Source organism: Heliconius melpomene, chromosome 19 (genome assembly GCF_056956725.1).
Source record: "Heliconius melpomene rosina isolate 202511_hmr_F chromosome 19, ASM5695672v1, whole genome shotgun sequence".
Taxonomy (NCBI): Eukaryota; Metazoa; Arthropoda; class Insecta; order Lepidoptera; family Nymphalidae; genus Heliconius; species Heliconius melpomene.
Genome location: NC_140407.1, coordinates 6591364 through 6618840, shown reverse-complemented (window position 1 = coordinate 6618840; position 27477 = coordinate 6591364). Strand labels below are relative to the sequence as shown.

Here is a 27477-nt window from a genome sequence, read left to right as displayed (position 1 = left end):
CTACCTTCAAATATCTCTGTCTACATTGCTATGGAAGAGAAAGATTCTTTACTTAAGAAATTGGAACTCAAAACCACCGTGTTTAAGAACGGATGTACCAACTGCCCTACGATGACATCATGACATAAGGGATTTTTCACATCACAATAACTTTGTTTTCAATAAAATAATAATGAATATAGCATTGTATAAGTTGTGTATAATTGATTATTATTGAAGTGAAAGTAAATATTTGCAAGAGCTATCGCCCCACGGCCCTGAGGACAATACCTCCACTCATGCTCATTGGCATACTTCAGAAACCACACTGTTGTTTAATTACAATTAAGTATTTTAAATTTAATGGAAATTTTATTTAATAATTGTTTTATTTATGTTTATTTATAGGTCTCAAGTCCAGAGCACTACTCCGAGCTCCTCATTCTGCAACGAGATGAGTACCTGCACGGTGAATCTATGGGATGATAAGAAATTTCTTCTCTATTATGAATTTTATTTATTCTGGTAACTGCTAATGCAAGAAGTATTATCAATAGTCATACTAATTTCTTTGAAGATCATATTTTAAATCTATATATATAAAATCGAAAGGTCACTCACTCATCACGAAATCTCAGAAACTACATGAGCTAGGAATCTCAAATTTTGCATAGGAGTTACTTATAGGTCGTAGGTGCTCGCTAAGAAGGGAATTTGCAACATTCAACTCCTAAGGGGATGAAATAGGGGTCAAAAGTTTGTATGGAAAAAATTTTAAATCGCCACTGATTTTCATAAGATTTGAAATTTAAACTCTTAAAAATATTTCATTGAACACGTGTTTCATGGTTTATTAGGATTCATCCCTAAAGGTGCAAATAAGCGGGCGAAGCTGCGTGTGTCTGCTAGTATAGTATAAATATAATATATATTTTATTATATTTATAATATATAATTATAATATATATTTTAATATATAGTTTAAATAAATTTTGGGAAGGTAGTGGTGGTGGTGTGATTATCATATAAGTAATCTTATTGTATATAGAACGAGACCAGTATACCGATATATATTAGATGGTATAAAATTCATAAGTTTATAATATGTTAATGCAATTTGAAAAGGTTTAATTAAATCACTGGCGGAGGGTGGATATGAATGTCTTAAAACTAGCTTCTTTCTGCAACATACTCGTATGTGGGAGATGTTATAAATAACAAGAAATAACTTTATAAATGTAGTCAGATCAGAATATGTAGTCAGAATCTCCTCAATTCTTTCCGCCCAATTTTTGACCTGACGGGACTGAACGCCGCGTTCTGTTTTATTACCAGAGCGACAAAATCAAAATAATACATTGAACTAAATAAATAATTTATTTATTTTATATTTATTTACAGGGACACCATTAAAAAATAATTGTTTATTTTCTTAGGACAGACAAACAGTTCATATTGTAAATTAATTTAACCAATTAATAGAACGCATACAAACTCTTATGAAAATGATTCAATATTCGACAGTCCACAGTCGATAGTATAAAATATACAAATACTACACTTTCCATCGTATTTGCTTACGATAACTTTCACGTATCGCTATCTTAAAGCAAACATGGCTATCAATAACAGGTAACTACATCGGTTTAACCGATTTTATTGAAAAATAAATTGTGATTATAAATTTTATTGTTTAATATTGTAGGAAATCATATAATATGCGAGAAAATAGTAAAATTACTTGTGTGTTAAAGATTACAGATTTACAATCTGCTAAAATAATTATTTTTTTTTGTTTTTTAACATCATTATTATTATTTGTTATTTCCATACTTCATTATTATTTATTGTTTTCAAATATATACTTTAATATATTGCGAACAAAATTCGCAATTTTTTCCGGCCATTGTTTAAAAGACGCCTTTAATATTTATAAGCTTACGAGTAAATATAGTCACTATTTCTTGGAACACTATATTCTATACTTGTTTTATTTTTAATAATTTTGATATCAAACGCGTATATATTATAGGAAATAGTAATTTAAATAATATTATATCTAAATAGGAAGACGATATTGTTTAAAATATAGTAAATTATCGTAAATAAAGATTCAAAACATATAGAGATAATAAAATATTTTTTTTAGTTTAAGTACAATATACATTCATATTCAAACATTATAGTGCGAATGTACTAAAATAATAGATTTTGTATAGTTTTAAAAGAAATTAGTTAATAGACGCGGACGTATTCGCGACAGACAGTAATTCTGATTAAAATAAGTGATATTATCAGTAACGTGTCGAGTATTGGAAAATAAGTGGGCGGGATGTGTGGTGCGCCCGCGCATTCACCTTCAATGTTGTATCGCGATCTGCTAAATATGCCAGGAAATACTAGTTTACCTATTTTATAGAGAAAATATTCTAATATAACATTTATAAAATATTTAAAAAAAACTTTTCAAAGGACAGTTCTTTGGTAATAATACGTTTTGTTGAAATTGAACTTTAAACTTTGTGAAATTTTAACTATTAATTGACTTTAGTGTTGTGTTTGTTGATTGATACTGAAATAGTGTGAAATATGGATCTTAGCCAGGTCAGTTTATTTGTTAAATTATTTATGGGTACTGCAGCATATTTATTTTAATTATAAGATTATTATTAGCAATATCCTATATATATATGGGAATAAAAAAATATTTTAGATACTTAAAGACAAAGTTTTTTTAGAAACATTCTTTTTATTTGAAATATATATTTTAGATATTTTCTGTTTATTAATTGTGTAAAACATCCACCACATGTTATACCACTATATATTATTTGACTTGTGACATCAAAATAAAATAATTTGCGTATTATCATCGAAATTTTTCGATTTTTTTGCATTTAAGCTTGTCCTGTAAATGAAAACTATATATTTATTTTTTTTACTTTTTTAAGTAAGTTGTATATTTCCATACAAGAAATTTGCTCAAAAAAATTGTACCAATGATGCCTTGGTGCCAGAGCGAGGAAATAAAAAAATTAATAAATAATAACTTATTCCCTCGAATAGGAATCGAACCGACAATCGTCACACCCTTGTGCCCCTACACCAGGACGGCTTCAATCCAATATATAAGTAATTTACATATATTCGTTAACGCTATTGAATATACAGAATTCCATGATTTCCGGTATTTTATCTACACGTATAATATACTTAATCAATAAATAGAACGCATAAATTTGAATGAATTACTACATACGTCTACATACGTCTACATACATACGTCTAACTGATTTTAAACTAAGGAAAACAAATAATATGATAAGGTATCTGAAAATTATACTTACATTTTACATTAAAATTCATATTACATAAGTATAACAAATATGGGCGGTATTATTTTGTAGGTTATTAAATAAAAGGCTTTTTGCTGTGCCCCGCATGTAGTAGGATAAGCTGAGAGAACATAGAGTCAAGGCACTCTATTCTCCCCCTTTCGTCTAAATCTGAGATAATGCGTTAGTACCTATATAACCACTTCTTAGAATAGTGATCGAACGGTGGATTAATGTTAATATTATATTTCAGTAACAATAACAAGTACTTACGATTTCTATTTGTAATTGCGAGTATAATGTATGTATTTTGTTTAATGTTCTATCTCTCTCTCTCTCGTCCTAATTAAAAAAAAACATATCTCTTAATATAGTGGTATATAATTGCACTGAATTTCAATAAAAAAAGGAACTGAAGAAATTCACACACAATTTAAATTAAAGACAGTGAACTGTCACTGTCTGAACATTAGACATTTTAAAAAGGAATCCTTCTCTTGAAGGGGTCATGAAGCTACGGGATAGTCGATTCGACCCCCTCTAGTGGGGAATGGATATATAATTTATTTTCATTTACCTGATGTGATATTAAATTCCACTACTCAATATATTATTAACAATATCTCGAAAGTTCCATAGATAGTGGGGAACGGAGTGTCTCGTCTATCAACATTAGATTGTAACGTAGGAAAAACTTTTTACTAAAAATACCTCATATGATAATCGAACCCATGGCAACTGTTTCATGTTTAAAAGTGACTGATTCAGACGTCCTTGGTGTCCTTGCGCATTCGTAGCTCGTGTGTGCGTCATATGTATATTGTATAAATTATGAATATTCATTTGTCACATTGGACAAGAAGATAACGATACTGCCTGAAGATATACAATATACCTACCTAGCTTAATTCTTAGAAGGCCCTCATATAAATAATAAATTTATTATATAGTTATATAAACGTGAAGTGGGATTGAAAGCGAGACAAGTTTTGGGTTCGATTCCCACTCGAAGAAAAGAAGTATTTAATATTTCCATTTTCTTCTGCTCTTTTGTCGAGACAATGCGCGGCATTAAGCTCCGCCATATAATACGTAATGTCTCCGGAATTCGGATGAAAATGGAGAACGGGGTGTCTTGACACTAGGTTACGTTAAAAAAATAAAAGGGACAAATTGACCATTACTATATTTTCGTTAAATAATTAAATAAGTAAAAATAATAAAATTCTTAAAAGTCTTCTTCGTCTTCTTCTTCAGGCAGATTAGTAAAATTTATTAAATAGCATATAAAAAGAAAAAATATAAACATTAAATGATTAGTTAGACTATTTATATCTATGTAAAACTTAATTGGTCAAATGGTATAGGGCGGGCGGTTAGTGTTGGCTGACAAGGTGTCGGTATCGGTGGAGTCTAGCTCCAAAGACAACGTGTAAATGAGGGAGCACCATCAATAATAATGTTATTAGACAACCTGACAACAAACCACAGAATGTGTTGCGCAGACTTTAGACTGTGTGTGTATTATTTCAAATAAATTCATAACTTTTTTATTTTAAATGTTTATTTTAATATCCAGTTTTCATAATTATGTAATTTAAGTAATTAATATTTTCTCTGGTTTGGTTAGGTAAACGTATGAAGTTTGTACTTTAAGGCCTTTTAAAGATAGATAATTTAATTATCACACTGTTCTACATTCGCGAAATGCGGAATATTTTATCAAAAAATAATAAGAAATGTGAAAAAAACTAGAAAAGTAAACATTTTTTTTTCAAAATATATTACGTAGGGCTGCCCTGCCCTCCTTGCGTTTCCTGCCCATTTCATTCATCAATATAAATTAGTTTTGTTTAAGATAAAAAAAAAATACACAATTTTTAAAGATAACTATTACGTATACTTTTAAAATAAATATATAAAAATAAAATAAGAAAATCATTCACGCAAAGTTTTTCATTAGTAGATAAAAATGAATGCGACTAATGTGTCGACGTAGCAAGTCAGCGGCGCCCAAAGACGAGCAGGTGCGCCTCTGACCCACATACAGACACCTGACTTTATCGACGTGTTTGTTCAACCGATAACAATATATAGAATACCTATAGAGAGCTCGTCAGAATTTCCATAGAATTTTTTGCGATACGCGAAAGTTATTTGTTTATGATAACGAAGTTAGGTTATCCAAGACACCATAGATTTGGGTCACACGAGTGTTTTTGTCGAATGTTACAGATTTATCCAATATTATTATAATTATACGTCCTGGTGTTGCCTGATTTTGTTCCTATCTGTTATTCATTAATTATATGAAAGCTATTCATTACTGTTTTACAATAGATAACATATTTTTTATTTTCACTTATCAGTGATAAATAAAAAATGAAAAAAATGAAATGAATGCTATTTTTTACAAATAAATTAAGAAAGACAATCTTTTGTGAATTTTATCATAATTTTACCCATATGGCGATAGAGACGGAATAAACATGAAAGAAAAAATCTTGGGCTTGAAAGAGAATAATAAAAAAAAAGTTCTTTTCAATATAAACGATAGAAAACAAATAAGTATGCCTTGTTATGTGATAAATTTACAGAAGTTACTAATTAATAGAAACGAAAGTATTATTATACCTATAATAATACTCCAGGAGCATATTTAGATGAATAGTGAATAGATACATATTTTAGGTAAAGCGTCTACGTCGACACGATAATGAAACATATGGGCATAGAGCAAGCAACTTTATTGAAAAATTAATTTTCCTAATTTCTTTTTGTTTTTCATTCTAAAATAATATGTTAAGATGAGTTACATTTAGAACTCTACATATTAAATATTTGCGCCGTTAATATTTAAAAATAGAGGTCGTCATGGCGCAGTTATGTCTTCAATTCCCACTTGGGGGAATGGAATATTTGATATTTTCATTTCCTCCCTCTGTTAACGACTAACATCGCGGCGTTGAGTTCCTCCTTGAACACTGCAGAATATAACGTAAAGTATACCTACATACAGACTGTGTTACTTAGCCACTATAATAAAATATGCTGATAAGAGGCATTTCGGTGAAATATTACAAGTGTAATTAGAAGAAAATAAATATTAAAAGCATCAATTATTTATCTGTGACGCTATCGCTACAAAGTTGGCACGTGTTTGATTTAGTGATGACTGTCAAAATCTTCTTAGGAGGTACATTAGATAATAAATTCTTTGACTATAAAATATTAGGTATTTAATAAAAATATTAAATTGTTTCAATATGTAAATGTACGTAAAAAGGAATTTCATATACAATTTTTAATACGTTTAATGCGTGAATACGTCTACAAATTTGCTACCATAGGCGAATATAAAAAACCTAATATATTTGTGATTTAAGGGAATAAACGCGTATTTCGACTCTAATACGGTTACAAGGTTACGTTGGCATAGATTTTAAGGCAGATTCGATTCGAAAACTAAACTTATTAGGTCATTAGGACATTTGTATTTTCAAAGCTAAAGAACCCATGGTTGGCTCCATCGTCTTAAAAGTTTCACTTCTGGTCGACTTGTATATAATTACAGAATACGATAGTAAATGAATTAGAAGTGGATGAATTTAAGATTTCTTTAAATTATTACATAGTGACAGCTTATGAACAGATTTAAAGAAGGTAGCTGGCATCGGAAGGATGTAAGAACCCCAAGAATGAGATAGTTGGCGCTCAATGAGGGAGTTCTACGTTCAGGAGTGGACACCGTTAGGCTGAGAGAGCTCGACCTAGCCAAAATCGATAAAGACTAATAATTTGACTTCAATATTTAAAACGGCGACGTCGATATTGAAATTAGTTTTAAATTATGTGAATAGATCGATGTTAGAATCTTGTCTTCACTAAGATGCCATTTACAGCGTAAAAAGTACCTACGATATAAAAACTGTGACTAAAACATGCGTTAATTAACCTTAGTCTATATGTCAAGGATTGCATTACATTCGCTATCAGCGTCTGCTTATTAAATGTAATTAAGTTATCCTTTTTATTTATATTTATATTGTTGTACAAGTAGGTACCTACAGTATTCAAAGAATATTTTCATATTTCATTTTTCACTTGCTATTAACAGGAAAAATGGAAAATTGTGTCAAATGTAAATATTGTTCAAATGGAAATGCAACCGAAATACATTTAATCAATACAGTATTTTTTTAGAAAACGTACGAAAAATGAAAATATTGATACATTGGCTGGTCTTACATATTCATTTTATTTTAATATGACAAAAAAATATATAAACATATTGCAAGACAGGTGTCTCTATTGTGGTGTCTCTATAGGTATATAAACAGGCTATTAGTTTATATTTTCGTTGTATATAAAACCGATTCTTTGCAGTTATTAATTTAATTTATCATTTGTCTACCAACTCGATGAAACTGCAGATATTGCGGGGCGATATGTAAATTAGTCATAACACGTAAAGGCCAACGTCTAACACCCATCATTCATTTAAATACGTAATTAGAGGTTAAACTTGTATAATAATCCCTTTGCAAGATATTGTTTTATCATTTTTTGACGTTATTTTATTAAATATATATATATATATATATATTTAATAAAATAACGAACGAAGAAGAAGATATATATATATATATATATATATATATATATATATATATATATATATTTAATAAAATAACGAACGAAGAAGAAGATATATATATATATATATATATATATATATATATATATATATATATATATTTGATGTTTCAAGTCTTGTAAATGTAGAAGAAGATGGTAATTTGCTGTATCGATAATTTAATCGATCGATATTTGATACGGGAAGTAAGATAATACATAATATATGCTTTTGATCATCCATTACCATTATTTTGCATTAGCTGGGTTTTTCCTGAGGAGATTTGTATATCTTATCGGTACTTTTCATATCATTATAATATTCATGAATATAACTAAATATTTTAATATCTCAGCTTAATCTTTAGTATGATAATGATAATGTCACATTGTTCATAAAAAATAAGTAATTAGGTAATTAATATATCTATATAGGTGTTACTGTGGGAGGAGAGGTGGATAAATTACTAAATTTTGTATATATTTTTAGCCAGTAGTGGCACATGGGTCCAAAATGTGACTGTAAACGCGACTGGTTGTGATCATTCAAGATTACCTATTTTCTTCGTTCTGGTGTCAAAGCAAAGCGCGGCGTTGAATTCCGCCACTCAATGCACAATATGTCCGGAATTCGGCGGAACATGAGGAAAGGAGTATTTTAACATTAGGCTCCCTCTGCCTATCTTATTACATGCGAGATACAGCGCGAAGCTGATTTATATAAATTTAATATTTATTAACGTTATATTATATCTTTCTTTCGAAAAAAGAAAAAATCGGACAAGAGCGAGTCGGGCTCGCTCACGGAAGGTTCCGTACAATTATTGGAGGTTTTGAGCATTTTCTGAAATTCAGGCTTAACTGAGCCTGAGTACCTTCAGACCAATTTTGCCCCCTTCCTCCTTTTAAGGCTATTAATTTTAGGATTTAACCACAAATGTATAGTTTTCAGATTTTTTCCTGAACTAGTAGGTACTACCTGTAGATACTAGCTGGTAATAAAGGGTCTGGCGGACAGACAGACAGACAAAAGAGTGATTTTATAAGGGTTCCTTTTTTCCTTAAAAGGTACGGAACCCTAAAAAACGATGATTTAAATTTTGCTCAATAAATTGTTAATTGAATTAAAGGTTTTCAAAATGAATAAAAAAAAACACGAGTAAACCAATTTAAAATTTAAAGTTAACATCACATTGAAAATGTAAAGTTGGAACGGAAAACTTTTGGCAACATCTGCCGCCTGTTTTTGTACAAACTACAAACGTACAAACTGATCCCTAAGTTACACAAGTTACAAAACGTACCTACTTTAAAAATAAATATATCTTGAATTTACTTGTAAATTTTTATTAAAAAAATTGTATATGTATGACATGCCATTTTAACTGCCTACAAAGCATAAGAGGAAAAGTAGTGTTCACGCACTATAACGTGGGGTATATAGCAGGGTAATTGCCTCAAATTTAAGTCCATTTCACTGACAGGTATTGACCCCATTCATATATTTTTTTACAAAATGACAGGCAAGGGGGGTTGGAACACCGCGTCGACTTAAAACGCCGTGAAATCGTTTAACTTATGTTATCTCAGTTTTGATCACTTGTCATTTCCATGTAAATTTAAAGCGGGACGCTCAAACTAATTGGGGGCTATCAATTTACACCTCGTCCACTCGCTTTGGTATATCAGATCTACTTTACGTGACTGTATATATATTTTTTGTTTTCGATTGCAACGAAAAACACAAAATAACTTAAATTCTGAGTATCGCTTAAGGAATGTTTAAATATGTAAACAAGTGTTTATTTTTATTGGTTCGTAACTTATGTATTGGATTTACTTTTTGCGAGGAGATTCTTCAGGATTTTTATATTTATTTTCATTTACGTGAAACACACAAAAAAAAATATTCTATTTGTTTCAATTTTAAACTGCTTTGAAAGTGTAAATTATTCATATACGTAAAGTATAATATTTAATTCTTATCACCTAAGTTAAACTTATCGTATTCAATGAGTCACAAGTAAATCGTCTACTATCTATATTTTACCCTACAATGAGATAACAGACGGCCCTATAACTAACTACAAAGTATAAGAAATATGGCAAATGAATATGAAACTTATTTAGGATTTATGTATGATATTTAAGCAGGTACTATCGCCGAATAAGGTAGCGGCGCCTGCGGCTTCCGACTGAGCTCACACTGTATGGCGAAGACAGGTTATTATGCTTAGATTTATCTCGAGATTTGTCGATTAAAACTAGTATAGAGCCGACCATTAAGTACTTGTCGTAGATCGTAAGAGTTAAGACTAGTCGAGAGGAGAGGCCGGGGGCGTGGTCTCCGCCGCGTCTACTTTCTAGTCGCGCCGGCATTGGTGCGCCCGCGCAGCCACCGGCGCATTCAATGCAAATAGCACCTATCTCATTCCTTTGCGGTTGCTATTCATAGATCGGTCTGTTTCATTGCTGTTTTCTGAATAGAGTAATTAAAATACACAGTTATATATTAATTTTGCTTTTAAATTGTCTTTGCGATACTCGTTAGCCAGCAATTAAGGTAATTTTATTATTTGATAAAAAATATATATTTTAATTTTGCATCCAATTTAGTTTTGTAATATTTGGCAGATGTCGTGTTATGTTTCTAATTGTGTATCAACACTTAACGGTTTCTAAATACATACTTCATTAAGATGGTTTCCAAGAGGTGCGGGTTCGAATCCCATTACGTTCAGAGTTGTTTTCAAAATTGTTTTTCTATCTTTAGTGTGTATATTAAAGGTTAAATTTATAAATATGTCCGTCAATTTTTATAAGTTACACTACAATCCTGAAATTGATAAGAAACATTACGTGTCGACACACGTAATATATGTAATAAATAGTATGCAAATTAGAGAATGGAGTGAGTTAACAGTAGGTTCCCTATGTCTACCTTGCTATACGGAATAAGGGTTTCAAAGCAGGTTTTTCAGAAACTAAATAAATGTAGTGGCGTTCAAAAAATACTAAATAAGACTTTATCATAAATAATTAATTTATACATCATTAAAAAGATGATGTGCCCGCTACTCCCAAAAATATTTAATTAATTAATTAAATTAAATGAATTTTCTTTTTTACTTGACACAATATATAGCAATTAAGAATCGGTTACAACAATATAGGTCTACAATAAAACCAATGCTAAGATACGTAAAATACTTTTATTTCGAAAATATTTATTTATGTATGCCACGTATACTACGTAATATCATTAAAAATTTTTACGAAAAATATATTTAAGGCTTTTGCAGTGTAATGAAATAGCTTTTTACAAGCTGGTTCTTAACATATACTGCAATTGTTGGTAGTTCATAATAAACATAAATATGAAATGAGAGCCAAGTTACATGTTAAGTAACGTGTTGTACTCAACTTCACCAACCAAAGAAAGGATACACTTGGGATAAAAATCAAGCTCTTATTCATTCCTTTTATAAATAAATTATTACTACATATTAATCATTAATACTTATAATCTATATATATAAAATCGAAAGGTCACTCACTCATCACGAAATCTCAGAAACTACCAGGGCTAGAAATCTCAAATTTTGCATAGGAGTTACTTATAGGACGTAGGTGCTCGCTAAGACGGGAATTTGCAATATTCAACTTCTAAGAGTTTGTTTTTGGGGTTGAAAGTTTGTATGAAACTTCGTTACTAATGACATTTGTCTTTGTCATTCGTTACTAAATGCTAGGAGTCTCAAATTTTGCATGAACGTCATTTATAGGACGTACGTACACAGGGAGACAGAAATTAATAATAACGTAGTTCACGCGGGCGAAGCCGCAGGCGGGCCGCTAGTAATAATATATAATTATCAATAATGATCAATCTTAGTATCTTAGTGTCAAAAATCAAGTTTTATATACATCACAAGCTAGGTGGTTTTAATAAATGAGCAAAGTTTTTTGTATGTAGACTAATTCGTTTTTCAAGTTGCGAAGGGCTCAAAAGTAGCTTGAAGTGGTTTGTGTAAAATACACTGCGTAAAACACACAAGAGTTTCCATCTTTTTAACTTGACTGGACACGCTGGTGCGTAAAAAGCCATTAGTAAATAACTATTTTCAACTGTATATAAAAATGCTATTATATATAAATTATAAATTATATTATAAATTTAGTCTGTAATTTTAGTCTGTTAGACAATCGTGATTGACGAATAGAAACCATTAAAAATTTAGAGCCAATAAATACTAAATATATACAATCAATAAATACTAAAAAAAGGTATATTACTACTTAAAGATTATTTAATATATCAAGTAATAATATAAGTTACATTATTATTATGAACAAAAAACATTTATTGATAAGCGTTATCAGATGTAGCGCATCTGTCGCGACGCTATCGTTCGCTGTAATTGATCATCAATTGTTAGTTGATTGACTGACCTGCTGCAGCGACAGTGCGGGCTGGAATAATATTTTTATTATCGTCACGCTGTATCCCGCAAACAGCAGGTTAGGCAGACGGAACCTACTGCTAAGACACTTCGTTCGCGATTTTTCGCTAAATTATGGAGGCATTGCGTGTCGAGTGGCGGAACTCAGCGCCGCGCTTTACCTCAACACTGGAGCGAAAAAAATGAAAATGTTAAATATTGAATTCCTCGAGTGGAATTTGAACTCACAACCTGTCCGTTTATACTCACACTTTATGCCCCGCTCTGATGTCTAACAGCGTGGCGTTAAGTTCCGCCACCGAACTCTGTTTAAGCGAAAACTGAAGAATAAAATGCTATTCCATGAATAGCATTAAATTGTCATGCTTAAATAAAATATATATAAAATAAAAAGATGTTCATACTCATTTGAGTAAAAATAAAGCAATAACATGAATATTACAGCTAATTACTTCATACATTTGCTAAACATGGAGTTATTGATAGACTTGTAAATTTTCTTACTGGTACATAAGATGGTATTGTGTATTTTAGAAACAGCAAGGCTGTTACATTCCTTTGAAAAATATTGCGTAAAAACAATTTTTAATATCGTGCAAAGCCATTTCTGTACTAGACCTACTGCCTTTTTATTAAATATATCATCATCCAAGTTCTTGGCAACATTACATTTAGTACACCTGTATATCCTTAAATAACTATATTAGTAATATAGTAATTCGTAGCTCTACGCCACATTATGTCTCACACGATCAGGGATAATAATTATTTGCAGTTTCACGCTTTTCACAGCGAGAAATTATTGTCAAGACACTCTTTTCTCCATATTTCACCTAAATTCGAGATATTGCATATGTTAGGCGAAACTTTACGTCGCGCTTTGTCTTGTCAGAGTGGGGAAAGTGGGGAAGACCATGGTGTTTTAATTCATTTATGTGTTCCCTGCGCTACGAGGCCAATATTTTAAAAACAATGAATACCACGAGTAGGACTTGAACCAACATCCATCTTACATGAAGGTAGTTATATTTCATAACCGCTTCAACAACGTGGACAAATGTGTGATTATAAGATAAAATATAAGGAGCAATAAGGAAACTTCCTTATTATATCATACATTTACGTCAATACATTTAAAAAATTCGCAACCTGCGCACTTATCGCTGATTCATTACCATAAAGTATGCGTTTGCAAATTTTTGCACATTTAAATTAAATATTACAGGAAATTAGGCTCAAATTAGTTAATTTCATATAAAAACAGGGCCACCGTGCAGCGTGCACCGTGCACAGTGCCGGCAGCGGCAGGACGCATCAGTGACCGCCCGTAATTACACTTGCGGCATGCTAATAAACAAACACGCAATGCAGCTCTGCCCATGTTTTTATAATTCAAAGAGCTCCTTTAGAATGAATAAATAATAATCTTGTTAAAATGTAGGAAATTAGTAAAAAAATGTTGAACTTGTATCTTTTAGTGATTTGTATCTTTAAGTTTACAGGCAGACGCTGAGGCAACAGCTACAACAGCTTCATTTATTTTGCAAATACCTAATAATATATATTTTAAAGTTAATATTTTTTATTTGGTTAAACGTGCTAATCTCAAAAACTTCTGGATGAAAACTCGAGGTAAAGCGCGCGGCCTTGACTTTCGCCACTTCCCAAGCAATTCTTCCAGAATTCGGCGGAAAGTGGGGAGCGGAGTGGCTAAACACTAGGCTCCGTCTACTACATGCGGGATACAACGCGAAGTTGAAAAAAAAAACATAATAAATAACGAACCCGCTCGTTAGGATTATTAGATATAATTTTTAACTTTGTATCTTAAAAGCATTACACCTTAAATACACTTGTAGTAAAGATTAATTAGTACAGTATTTTATTATAAAAAATGAAACCAACGATTTAGTAATTATTTTATAAACGATAATAATATAATAATAATAATAAAATAGATCATTAGTCGAAATTTGTCGCGACAACAGGTGTCGGGGCGGCCGGTGAATGAAATAATGAATGGAGTCATTCAAAAGTTGACGAGCTCGACGTTGTGCTGATGTCCTCGAAATGGAACCAGTTTTTGTGTTTGCGCTCAAATTATTTGTTGTCTCAAAGATGGGGAATAATTTAGCGAGTTTATATAGATAGGTATGTGTATATTATGTTATTTAAAATATACTATAATATATTATAGAAATATTTTAATTGCTAATAGATGCGTTTCTTATTGAAATACTTCGATCCTTATTTAAGAGCTAACGAGATAATTTAATTTCAGTTAATTTTATTTAGTAATTTAAATTATTATCTATTATCTATGGCGCAAGAACAGAAGCGTGCGACTGTAAACTCGACAAGTTATTGGTTCGGTTCCCACTCAAGTAAATTAAATATTTAATAATTTCATTTATCGCTTTAGTAATGATGCAAAGCACTGTGTTATGTTCCGCCACTCAACGCGATGTTAGAGAACGGAGAGCTTTAACATTAGGTTCCCATGTTCCCTCTGCCTACTCCGTTATTTGCAGGATATAGTATGAAATTAACAAAAATATACTTTTATTATAAAGCTGAAGGGTTTGTTTGGTATTCCACGCTAATCCCAGAAACAGCTAGTTGAATTGAAAACACATATCACACATTTGATCTAAAGCTTAATTAACCGCGCGGGCGAAGTCACAAGAATAAGTTAGTTATCGATGTATTACCTATATTACCTATATTACTCATCATCATTATCTTTTAAGTTCCATATAAATGTTCCTTTAATTTTTTTTCTATCTATTAATTAGGTATGTTATTTAATGAATATTTAAATAACATACTTAATTAATGTTATTAGTACTTATGTTATTCTTCATAATTACGTGAAATAAATAAGAAATAGTTTATTATTTTTTAAATTTTTTAAATAATATGCACACTAATGTTTATTATTTTTTAAATAATATGCATTCTATGCACATAGGTACATATTTATCGTAAAATTTATATATAGTTTATCTACCAATATGGGCCTAGATATACATAATTCAGGTAGTTTAGACTGAAGTACTGTTTCATCTTTTAAAAGTATAATAAGATTACAGTCAATGTCGCATCTTAAGAAGACCTTCTCATTAAAAACAGCATTCTCTCATAACATTATTAGATATCGCCGGTACATCCTCAGTTTTATTGTGGAATTATAAATGACTTGGCGAGTAATGGCTAAAATAATGTATTTAATTATATTATTCTCGTCTTTCGATTGGTTCTTGTTCGTTTAAAATTATAATGAACATATGTATGAAGCGCAATTATTATTTAGTATGTATCATTGACGTTGTAAAAACAGATATTAACATATTTTATGTCTAATAATTTTATATATAACTAGTATTTGTATTCGGAACGTGTTGTTGCGAATGCTTGTGATGTTGAAATTGAGCTGTTAAGGTTGAGCGTCCACTGAAATATATTTTACAGATCTGCGACTACACCGATAGCTATGCTTTAGTCAGTTATTCTAGCATTGTATAGCGTGAATCTGATATTACGAGTTTCTTCCCTTTGTTGGTTTCTCGATGTATCGCACATAATAGGATAGGCAGAGGGAACTTAATGTTAAGAGACTCCGTTCCCATTAAGACACTTCTGGTCACCACTTTCCACCGAAAACTCGAGGCATTGCCATACCAGAGCGCGAATCGAATTCTTCGAACTCGTATCGAACCTGTACTCTTCTTTACAATTCTTCAGTTTTTTGTGTTTTATTTAAAACTTTTTAACACCTTATTAAAAATGTAATGGAGTATTGTCTCTACGTAGTGGGGATGACTTTTCCGGGCGTATTGTCGATTGATGCTAAGATCTCAAGCCCCGGTATCGCTTTGCAGCTTTTTGCCCGCCGGCTCCGACCGCCTCCGACCGCCACCTACTGAGATCCAATAAAAACATTAATATGCATTTTACTACTACTACTTAAATGTTAATGTTAATTGTCCAAATATATTTAATTAATGATTCTGATATTACTTTAGTGATATCCTAATTTGTATTTTATAATGTTTAGATTTTTTTTTAAATTATAATAACAGAGATTCTCAAGACAAGGTGTCTTAACAATAGAGTTTCTCTATCTGCTGCTATATTTATGCTAGATTGGCGTGGTAAAACATGAATTCCAAAAAACACAAAAGCTATTAAAGCTTGCCAGATATTTTATATGACAGACAAGATATATGTATGTATGTAAATATCTTTTACTTTTTACTAATACATTTTCCTCGAGTAGAAGGAGACCGTCGTGATGGGACGACACAGCCTTTTTAATCTAATGTTTATACATGATTTAATTAAGACTTTCGATTCCATTTACATGAAAAAACCTCTAGGATTGTTCATCCGGCCACCCGTCTCGATACCGAGAAGCACAGTACTTGGACCCCCTGCGAATATCTCGCAAGTTTCCCTCACATGCTGAACTTAGACCACCGATATAGTGACATTCTAAAACGTTTTCATGTTAGTTTAGTTCCCTAAATAGCCAGCGTGTTACGCAATCTTGTAATATTTGGATATGGGAGGTAGATGCAACGTGCAGACAGCCTAAGCTTCGGATAGGAATTATTTTTAAAATTTTACGTTTTTAGGAAACTACTAAAAAAAACAAGCAAATAAACTTACTTGTCTTCAGTCCGTAACTCTAATTTATAAAACAACTAGTGGACCCGAACGCGGCTACGCTCGCTTGAACTATACGAATATTTATTAAATATATTTATGAAATTATTTTCACTTTTCAATAGAGAGATGCGTTAAGCAAGCTCATTTTGGGTGACGTTTTCTAACAACAACATTCTTTGCAATCGTTGCTTAGCAACGGCGGTTGTTATTAACATGGCGGAATAAATTGCATATCAAAATAATAAGTATTTTACTATATTGGTATATATCGAAAATATTACAAATATGAGAAAAAAAAGTATCCTATGTTCATCCCGAGACCCTCAAGTAACTCTATATGAGTATTTTAACACAAAACACAATTAAATTAGCGGTTTAGCCCTGATTGCGTAAAAGACAGACAGAGTTACTTTCGAATTTATAATATAGGTATAGACAGATTAAGTTTGAAAGAAATGGAGATTTCTACTATATGTATGTATAAACTAAAAATATACAGTAGTCTGATAAAAAATCCAGTCTGATATGTGCTATATATTCATTATTCATACTTTTTAAATAATAAATAAAACAAAAGCTTATGAAATATACGCGATCATTAGTCAATAGTTAGTTGGAGAACTAATATTTAACAAGGCAGCAGAGACTTGCGACCTAAACGAACACATTTTAAAATCAAATATCGATATTAATGTTCATTAAAATACTTAAATTATAACTTATAATTGGCAGCTCTCATTAGAAACTTGCAATATTACATGTTTTTTTCTACATGCAACTACATGTTATTAATTTTAAATGGCGGGTTTTTATCTCGTCCTCGATGACATGGTATGCCATTGGATAAATGCGCTGACACCATGGTGTCTTGAACAAGGACCACCCTATAAACAGTATAAAATTACAGTTATCATTTTTGAGTCTAAGGGATTTGTCAAAAAAAAAAGAAGCATCGGTATATGGTTAAAGGAACACATTTCTGATGTCAAGAATGGGCATGATAAACTTCACGAGACAATGAGAATTTAGTACGTAGAAAATAAAGTTAGGCTTGCTAGGCTCTTTTCTATCTTATCGCTGGGTGCCATCAGTTTCCCCTGAAAAATAGAGGAGACATTCACTTAACATGCAATGAATCGAAAATTAGGCAGACAGTGAGGAACGGAGTGTCTTAACACTAGGCTCCCCCTGCTTATCTTGCTATTAGAAAAGGTAAAGCTGTAAATTAGATAATTTTAGCTATAGAATATGGATGAAAAACAAATAAAATGAAAAAACAAAACTGGTTTCGTCGCTGGGCAATATGCAAATCACTCAGATCTCAATTACAAGGCTTTGTCCGCTCGCGCACTGCAACACCGTAGCTGCCATTAAATTTTACATTATACTAAATTGGCCGTTCGGTGCTGGCTGAGGAAACAACCTGCATCATATTATCCTTACCAGGTTATTAAGGCCTGTCGTAACCAAATGGGAAAGGGTTTGACTATGAGTGCAGTAGCAGTGGGTTCGGAAAATAGAGAATAGATTGTATTTACTATGTACTAGATTCTGTGTGCCTATTAATTATATAGATACATTATAATATATTCATAATATTTCATTGCATTCATACTGCACTTCTTTTCAGCAAATTTGTACTGACATGTTCTTAATTACAATTAAGTTTGAAAGGCATTGGTTTCTTTATATTTCTAACATTAACCTTATATTTGTCATAACACCAATATCGCTTCTTTCTGATTGTAAATTAAAAAAAAAAAATCAAAATCTTTCTATCTATCTTATCAAATAATCCAAATTTTCTAAACTTTTTTACATATAAAAAAAAATCTTCACATTTTTAATATTCTCTATATTAAACCTTGTCATATTTAATTAAATCCCATTATATAAGAAACGTGACCACATTCTTCGTTCATATTGTACCGAAACAACCGTGAATTAGTATTGCACTACTAATATTACATATTCTGCATCGATTTTATCCATCGTGAAAGCATTGATTAATATTGTAATGAGCTCGATACTGACCAACGGCTCTACTATAAAACGATACGTAGAACAATATTCGTATACATTGAAGCGTCCAAAAACGCAATGCTTAGACTTTCCATTTTGTATTTTCAATGGAAACGCAGCATTGCCTTACAATGGTTAGAAAGTGATAGAGTAGCTTTCAAAATAAGGTTCAGTAATTGTATATAGTTTGAGATAATACCGGCGGTAGAGTCGCGGGTGCAATTATTTTTATCCGGGTGGTGATTTGCGTACGCTTACATCTTGTAATAACACGATACGACTCCGCCGTCGCGCTGTCCCAAATTGTGAGCGGTAACCATAATGCTGGCCATCAACCGCCATAACAATAATGAACTAGTGCATTACTCTGTTTTACTTTCAAAATTAAGTTTATAATTGCATTAATGACATAATAATCTATGCAATTACTTAATAATGATAATCCCTATAAAAGTTATTTACTTATAAAACATTTTTTCTTTCATATTTACGTGTATTTGGGAAGGTAGAGGGCCCTAGTATTAAAACACTGCACTCCTCCCAAATTCTGGAAGCTTTGTGTGTTGAGTAGCAGAACTCAGCCCCGAGCGTCGCGTCGCCTCGACACCAGAGCGAAACAATGAAAATACTTCATTTCTTCGAGTGGGAATCGAACCCCCAATCTGTCGCACGCTTGTGACCCTGCACTGCGGCTGGTCCTTATAAAACATCATATTAAGTATAAATTACAATTATATTTTGACAACAATTAATTATATAGAAGTAGTTATTATACGAAGGAGTAGCAATAAAGTACAAATGTCCCAACAAGCAAATATAGGCTCAACAGTAATTACGCAGTCGACGGGGCGCAGGCACAGCGCGGCGCGGGCGCATCTGTACTCTATTAAAAGGAACCGCATCTTAAACAATGCTGTTCTTATTTTCTTATCGATATATAAGAATTTAAATTATTAAAATTGGATTAACAGCGTATAATTTGATATTCAAATATACAATTTATTTTTTGGTTCAAATAGTTTTACTTTTATGAGATTAAGATATTGACGAATTAAAATAAAATTAAGATTTATACTTTCTTAGTACATTGGAAATAAGTACAATTATTATATATTACTAGCGGACGCGCGCAGCTTCGCTTGCTAACTTAGGGGTGAATTCTAATAAACCATGAAACATGTGTTCAATAAAATATTTTTAAGAATCTAAATTTCAAATTTAATAAAAATCGGTGGCGATTTAAAGATTTTTCCATACAAATTTCAACCCCTTATTTGCACCCTTAGGGGGTGAATTCTAGAAAACCATAAAACATGTGTTCAATGAAATATTTTTAAGAGTCTAAACTTCAAATTTTATAAGAATCGGTGCCGATTAAATTTTTTTTCCATACAAACTTTCAACCCCTATTTCACCCCTTTAGGGTTAAAATTTTTCAAAATCCCTTCTTAGTGGATGTCCAGATTACGAAAGTAAACTTTTGTCCAAATTTCACGTTTCTACCATTAGCGGTTACGGCTGTGCGTGCGTCTTACCTCAGTCAGTGAGGACAAGTCCTTTTATATATATAGATTAGATTATTAAAACATAAAAACCAAAGTAGATACTAATATACACAATAATTTCACGAGATTCAAACCCCCTCTGTCTACCTACGTGCCTTTCAATTTTGAAATATTTATAAATTCTAAGAAATTAATCGATAAAAAAAACTCATGCCCAGCACGAGGTAGCGCAACTGATTGGATTTAGTTTAATAACAATAAAATAGGGCCCGCTATGGAAATTGCTTATAGGTTTGCTTGTCCTATAGAATACTAGTCGTCATACGTAACTTTGTTTACGTGGACTTCCTGACGTAAAACGGAAAATCTCGTTTGTCCTGGATCCGTAGGAATTTTTTGAAATACCCTGTTAGTGGTCCGCTAACATAACTTCCGACCTCCAGTCCAACCCACGTGCCAGTGTCAAGCTTAAAATTTGACCCAGAGATCCAGTAGTTTTGACTTAGTAATAGGAAGAATTTAACATAGTATATGAAAAAAAATGCTATGATAATATATGTATATTGTAGTAGTGCTGTTGCATACTAAAATCTGCATACAATATAAGACGTAGAAAGTATATAGTTAAGCTTATTGTTTTTTTTTACTTTTTAAATATATTTTAAATGAATAAAGTTCAGTTAGTTAGTTGATAGTTTTAATTAGTGCAATTTTTTTTCATTTTTAACATAGATTTATAGACATTAAATGATTTCTATTTCTTTGCTCTAACGTCCAACGCCTCCAAAATTCGGCGGAAAGTGGGGAACTGCTGCTGCGTGATGCAGCGTGAAGGGATACAACAGAATACATTTCAGTGCAGATATATAGTTTATCTAAAGACGTACCCAGTATTTGTAAGAGTATTTACAGGAAACCATTTCAAATACCATAACAATATTTGGAGAAAGGCACCTAATGATAGGTAGCGGTGTAATAGGCAGTGCTCTTACTTCCGAGCTCCTCAACAGTGAGCGAGGGTAATGGTCGCAATCACGACCGCGCCCGCGATTATTATGATTATTTGATTGGCTAATCATACTTCGGTATTGAAGTCCGGAGTGCTCTATCATTTTGTTGAGCGTTTGTTTTAAATAAAATAATCTGAGGGAACCTGGTGGTTTACCAGGAAGTGTACCTATAGGGGATCGGAGGTATTATTTGATCTTTTGTTTGGAATATTGATTGCAATTAAATAAGTTTAAAGCCTTGGCGAACACACTTGTGCCCCACAAGCGAAAACGCGATAGGTTGTGGGTTCAATTTACACTCTAAACTATTGATTGTTAAATGTATTTCAGTCGACTGACTAAAATCAACACTGCTTTTGTCTTGTTATCAGAACGGTTAAATGAAAATAATTAATATTCTCGAGTGGGAATCGAACTCACAACCGTCATGCTTACAGTAAAACGTCGCGCGCTGTGCCACTGCGCGTCGATCACCTCAAATAATTGTTTCAAAGAGACTTAAAAGCCAAAAATAAATTCAATTTAATAGTGTTGCACTAAACAAAAAGTAATATTTTGTAATATAAATAAAATTAACTTTTTGAATTAACGCACGAACAAAGAGGTTTTCCGCACAATAAATATTTTTTTTTGTTTTAATTATAAGTAATTATATTAATAATTAAGATTAAACTGTATATTTAGTAATCAAAATAAAATCACCTACCACCACCACAGACCACATCCGAATTCTGCGAAACGTCGGTATTTTTAAGTATATTTAATATCCCAATTCCTAGCTATATATCCCTTTAAATACTTTATTTAAAGTCACATGTAATTATACTTGTAGCTAGTTTGTACATATTTTTAATGATATATTAAAAAAGCCATCATCATCTATTTCAATGGTCTCTTATATGTTTTAGTTTGATCAAATTAAGTTTATTAGGTACTACACTTGTAAATTATTATTCATAAAATTTTATAAGAATCCTGTAATTATTGTTTTAAGAGAGACGTCTATAACAAAGCAATATTTATGCTTTATTTAATATAAATATGGGTAATTTTAATTTAATTATGCGACATTCGCGGAATATTATTACCTTAGTATTTACCTGGAATGGAAAATTTTACCTCTAGCCTCTTGAATATTGAAAAGAACAATTACAGGCATTTAGTTGTGCTTCGCTACGTTGCTTATCGACTTGAAAAAAAAAAGAAACATATATATACAATACCAAATATAAATAAAATATACTATATATTATAATATACATAGTATTTTTATTTATATTTGATATTTAAAGTAAAATCTATTAAACTCATTGCATTGCATTCATTTCCACGCTTTATTCTAATTGCGAAGTACCTGTATCGTACAGTAGTGACGAATCTCTTAACAAAATTTTATAATTTATCTAATATATGTATATTAAAATAAACAGAATGAACAGACACTCCACCGTATTGTAGATAGACAGCAGTGTGGGAAGGTAAGTTCTGCAAATAAACATTTGTATTGAAATACTTAGATATGTACTAACGAGTTTCCTTTTGAGGAGCTTCAGAACAATTCCTAGCTATTAACGCATTCGCGCATATTTTAATTAATTTTATGTATTATCGGTTATTATGTATTTGTTATTATTATTGTTCTATGACGCACAGATTTGAGTGCCCTTCAAGAATTAATTCCATTGTTCTGCTATATCTGTGATTTCAACAAAAAACATATTTTTTAACTTAAAGTTCTTTATATGCTTTTTTAGGGATCCGTTGGTGGGCGAGTCCGACTCGCACTTGACTGCGTTTTTTTGGGATTGTTTCTTATTTGTAAAAATGTCAAAATCTAAACAACTTTTTTTAGCTTCTAAGTTTAAATTATACATGATACGAGCCCAGTGTAACAAATTTACAAAATTTAATGAAATTTACATATTGATATTTAGTTTTATATTATTCCAATAAAATTCAACATTTATGCTTATTTACTAGTTCCATAATTAAAAGATTTTAAATTTTAATTATATAATATTTACTCTAAATTTATAAGGAAGTTAGTCGATTTCCTTATACGCGACTATATTCTGTAGGCATTTCATATTTCTTAATAGTGTGTGAGGTAATATTTTTATTATATAATTTAGTACTTATTAGATATGGAATAAAAACCCAACTAGGTCTTAGTATTCGAAACGAATAATTGATATATTTTATTATAAAAATAAATATTGTGTAATTAAAGTTACCAGCTCGTTTTCTTTTGTCATAAATATAATTATATTTATTAAGTCTAACTTATTTTAATTGTATGTATTCTTCATAAATATCCCAATATTTCATAATAAGATAAAAATATAATTTTTATTGTAAAATTTACTTATATATTTTTATAATTAATATATATATATATATATATATTCCATTTTTTTAACGCCAATGTAACTTGTTAGAAATATTACTTTTCAGCTTCACGAAGTCTTCTGTATTTCTACTATAGGTATGCTGAGTATGAACTAAATTCGGGACATTATGTGTTGACTTGTGGAGCTCAACACATCGTTTTGTCTTACTAGAGCGGAGAAATAAAAATAATTTATCTCCCTAAGAAGCTATCGAACTCACAACCATCACGTCCCAAACAAACGCTGTTTCATGACTCTACGGTAGTCATCAGGCTTCTATGTCTATAAGTTATTTGTATTAAGAAGATGAAATACAAAATATCCTTTTACTTTCAAAAGACTTTTGTGTCAAACCTCTCATCTGTTACTCTAAAGTAATCGATTTTGAATATTCAGTAACGTTAATTACTCACTGAAGTGTTCTTTTGTTTTGTAAGTTTGTGCAATTTGCGATAGCCGGTGCCCGGTGTGTGGCCGCGCGGGCCGGCCTGCGCTGCGCCCGTCATAAATAAATTTGGCCAGATTATCTGTACCACGGTAAGCCTGCTCGTACACTGCTTTTATATTTTAAGCATTGAGTTTATTTTTAAAGTAAGGATTTTAGTTAAATATGTATAGCAATATAAGATTCATATATGTATACAGTTATTAAATAGAACACCAGTCAAGTGCGAGTCGTACTCGCCCACCGAGGGTTCGATATATTTTCAGGATTGTAGGTCAATGGGAAGAACAATTTATAAAAGTTGACAAACTTATGATATATGATAATGAACTAGAAATATAAGAATGTAATATTTTATTTATATTGTAATACAATTCCAATAAATTTTCACTTTTCGGATTTTTTCCTTTATTTTTCATAACTGTTGGTGCATTAAAAGTAAGCTTTAGAATATATAAATTTGATTACATGGCGAATTTCATACATACGATGCATAAATACTCGTATCTTTTGATTGTGTTTTCTTAGAAGCTTAATTTCTTCTGTGCTGCAAGGGATTTGAATATTTGATATTAATATCAGCTTGAAATCTCTATACGATATCGAAATATCGGAACGGAAACCAATAGATGGATTAAAAAAAATCTTATAACCCTTATAAGATTTTTTTTAATCCATCTATTGGTTTCCGTTCCGTTTCCGTTTTCCTTTTGAAATATGGAACCCTAAAAATTATCTAAAACTAATATATTATTGTTAATAGATGCTTATGATTTACAGTCATAATTTTTATGGCATGTGTGCTCAAGAATAGCCGAAACATTATATGTAAACTGATTTGAAGCTACCCATCATCACCGTCATCATGCTTCATCATCATCATCATCATCAGATTCAGCTATTCTTCAAACCTACAAATGACCAAAACTTACCACAAATATTATAAAACTTATAATCTTCAAGCAAGACAGTTGCATACCACACCGCGCCCCAACGAGCGGGCGGCGTACGATATTCAATGCATACTTACTTTATGGCACTCGCGCCGCACGCAATTACAATACTTCAGAGCTCCGCGTGAGAAGATGCGCCGTTTCCTGCCCGGGCTCTATTAAATATCAAAAATCATGTCGAAATATACCTTATTCCTCCTACCAAGAGTACTAGGCGAAGCGAAGCGAAGCTAATCTGTAACACTAAATCGTGTGATGTTAACAAATATTATTAGAAACATTCTGAAATTATTATGGCCGTTATTAATTCAATTTCTAAATGCTTTCCCGTAGTTATTGCTTGTTGAATATTATCTAAATATAATAATTTATAATTATTATTGTAGTATTGCTTTGTGGGTAGGTACTATTTTGAAATAAATGTTCTATGATTAGGGAATAAGATTTTTGTAATAAATAAATTTAGTTTTAGATATGATTAAATTATTAAAATAATGAGTTCTGCCACTCAACACGCAATTCCTCCGGAATTCGGCATAAAGTGGGGAACGGAGTCTCTTAGCACTAGGTTTCCTCTGCCTACCCTGCTGTGTGCGGGATACAGCGTAAAGCTGATTTAATTTAATTTTTAATTTGATTTATGTAAAGCAAAAATAATAGGGTGGATAGAGATGATCTAGGTAGGTATATAAATTGTATTATATCATCAGATACATTAATGAATTTAGTCGAAACGAAGAAATTAAACATATTGCAATGTATTCATTTCGTTCACTATACGCAGTACAAACTCACACGAATAGAACGATAACAATCAGAATGGAGCAGTGTCCGGGGCAGGCGCGGCATTTCCTCGATTATCATGCGGTCAGTTTTTGCGCGCGACAATTACGCGGCATCTGTATGCATGCGGCAGACGCGCGCGCAATCCTGCACTCCTGCCCCCGCTCCTCACCCCCTTGGATTCCCACCTCCCTTCCCTCGCCTCTCCTCATCACCTCCTCGCAGACCTCGGCCGATGTTTTTGTCGCACTCCTGCGTCGGGCCGTGGGAGCCTCGTTGCTTAGATGCTGCTTGAAGCTTGAATATTTTCCTCTCATTAAATGGACATGTAAAGTATTTCTTGAAACCGGGATGTAAGATTCTGTTACGCGAAGACTTATTTAGTCCTGTAACATAATTAATTAAGATGGTGATTACCGAGCGAAGCTTATGTACCATTAAAACGATCACTAAATGCATTCATTTTGGATGCGTGTTCGCATTTTTGCCTACAAAATTTTTTGTTCACGTCTGTAGACTTTGCTGAATATAATATGCTTGCGAATATATGGAAATTCGAGACATTCCTTCGATTGTGTCTGTTCCATATGCACATATTCAAAGGCTCTGCCCACATTTGCCAAATAAAAAGTGATGAAAAATTTAGATAATGAATATATTTGGGCGCATCGACATATTTTAGGTCTGTGTCGCAAATCGCAATGAATATTTCATTTATTCAAAACTGATAAAAAAATTGGCAAACGATTCGGGTGCGGACGTGTTTGCATCCGCCGCGTCGCCCGCAGCCGCTACTGCGCCCGCGCACTCTAAAAACTTTGACAAGTCTGGATCGTTTGAATGCCCCGCGACCCCTCCGCGACCCCCACACCTCCCCCACAACCCCCCGACGCAGACCCGAGATCGCGCTTTGTCCTCGAACGAGCTTCATTCACACACCTGGACCCATCCACCAAATGAACCTTGCAATTAAACCTTATTCGTTACATTTTATTTTTTCGTTCAGAAACAATACCGATCGTTAGAAGCGCGCAAGGATCGTAAACTTTTATTCCCTGTGTTTTGCGCCTGACGAATTTACAGTCGTTATCGCATGCCATTGTAATTATTGTGAACCTCTCAAAGTTATGTTATTATGGAAATCACTGTTCTTTCAATATTGTTCAAACTCATTCCAATTCTATGCTAAAAGTAAATTAATTCAAATATTCTGAAACCATTTCGGAACTTCTTCTTCTTCTGGACTTCTTCGCTTTTTAATACGATATAAAAAAATTGGATGCATA

The 27477-nt window shown here is 31.9% G+C and overlaps 1 protein-coding gene across 1 annotated transcript in view; it reads left to right on the top strand.

The window, feature by feature from the left end:
* Window positions 1-2361: 2361 nt before the first annotated feature.
* The window catches only part of LOC146528521 (uncharacterized), a 131262-nt gene continuing 106146 nt past the window's right edge, over window positions 2362-27477 (top strand). The window contains exon 1 of the mRNA XM_085203287.1: window positions 2362-2583. Coding sequence (XP_085059413.1) covers window positions 2569-2583 — 15 coding nt within the window. The 5' untranslated portion in view covers window positions 2362-2568. The remainder of the gene's footprint in view (window positions 2584-27477) is intronic.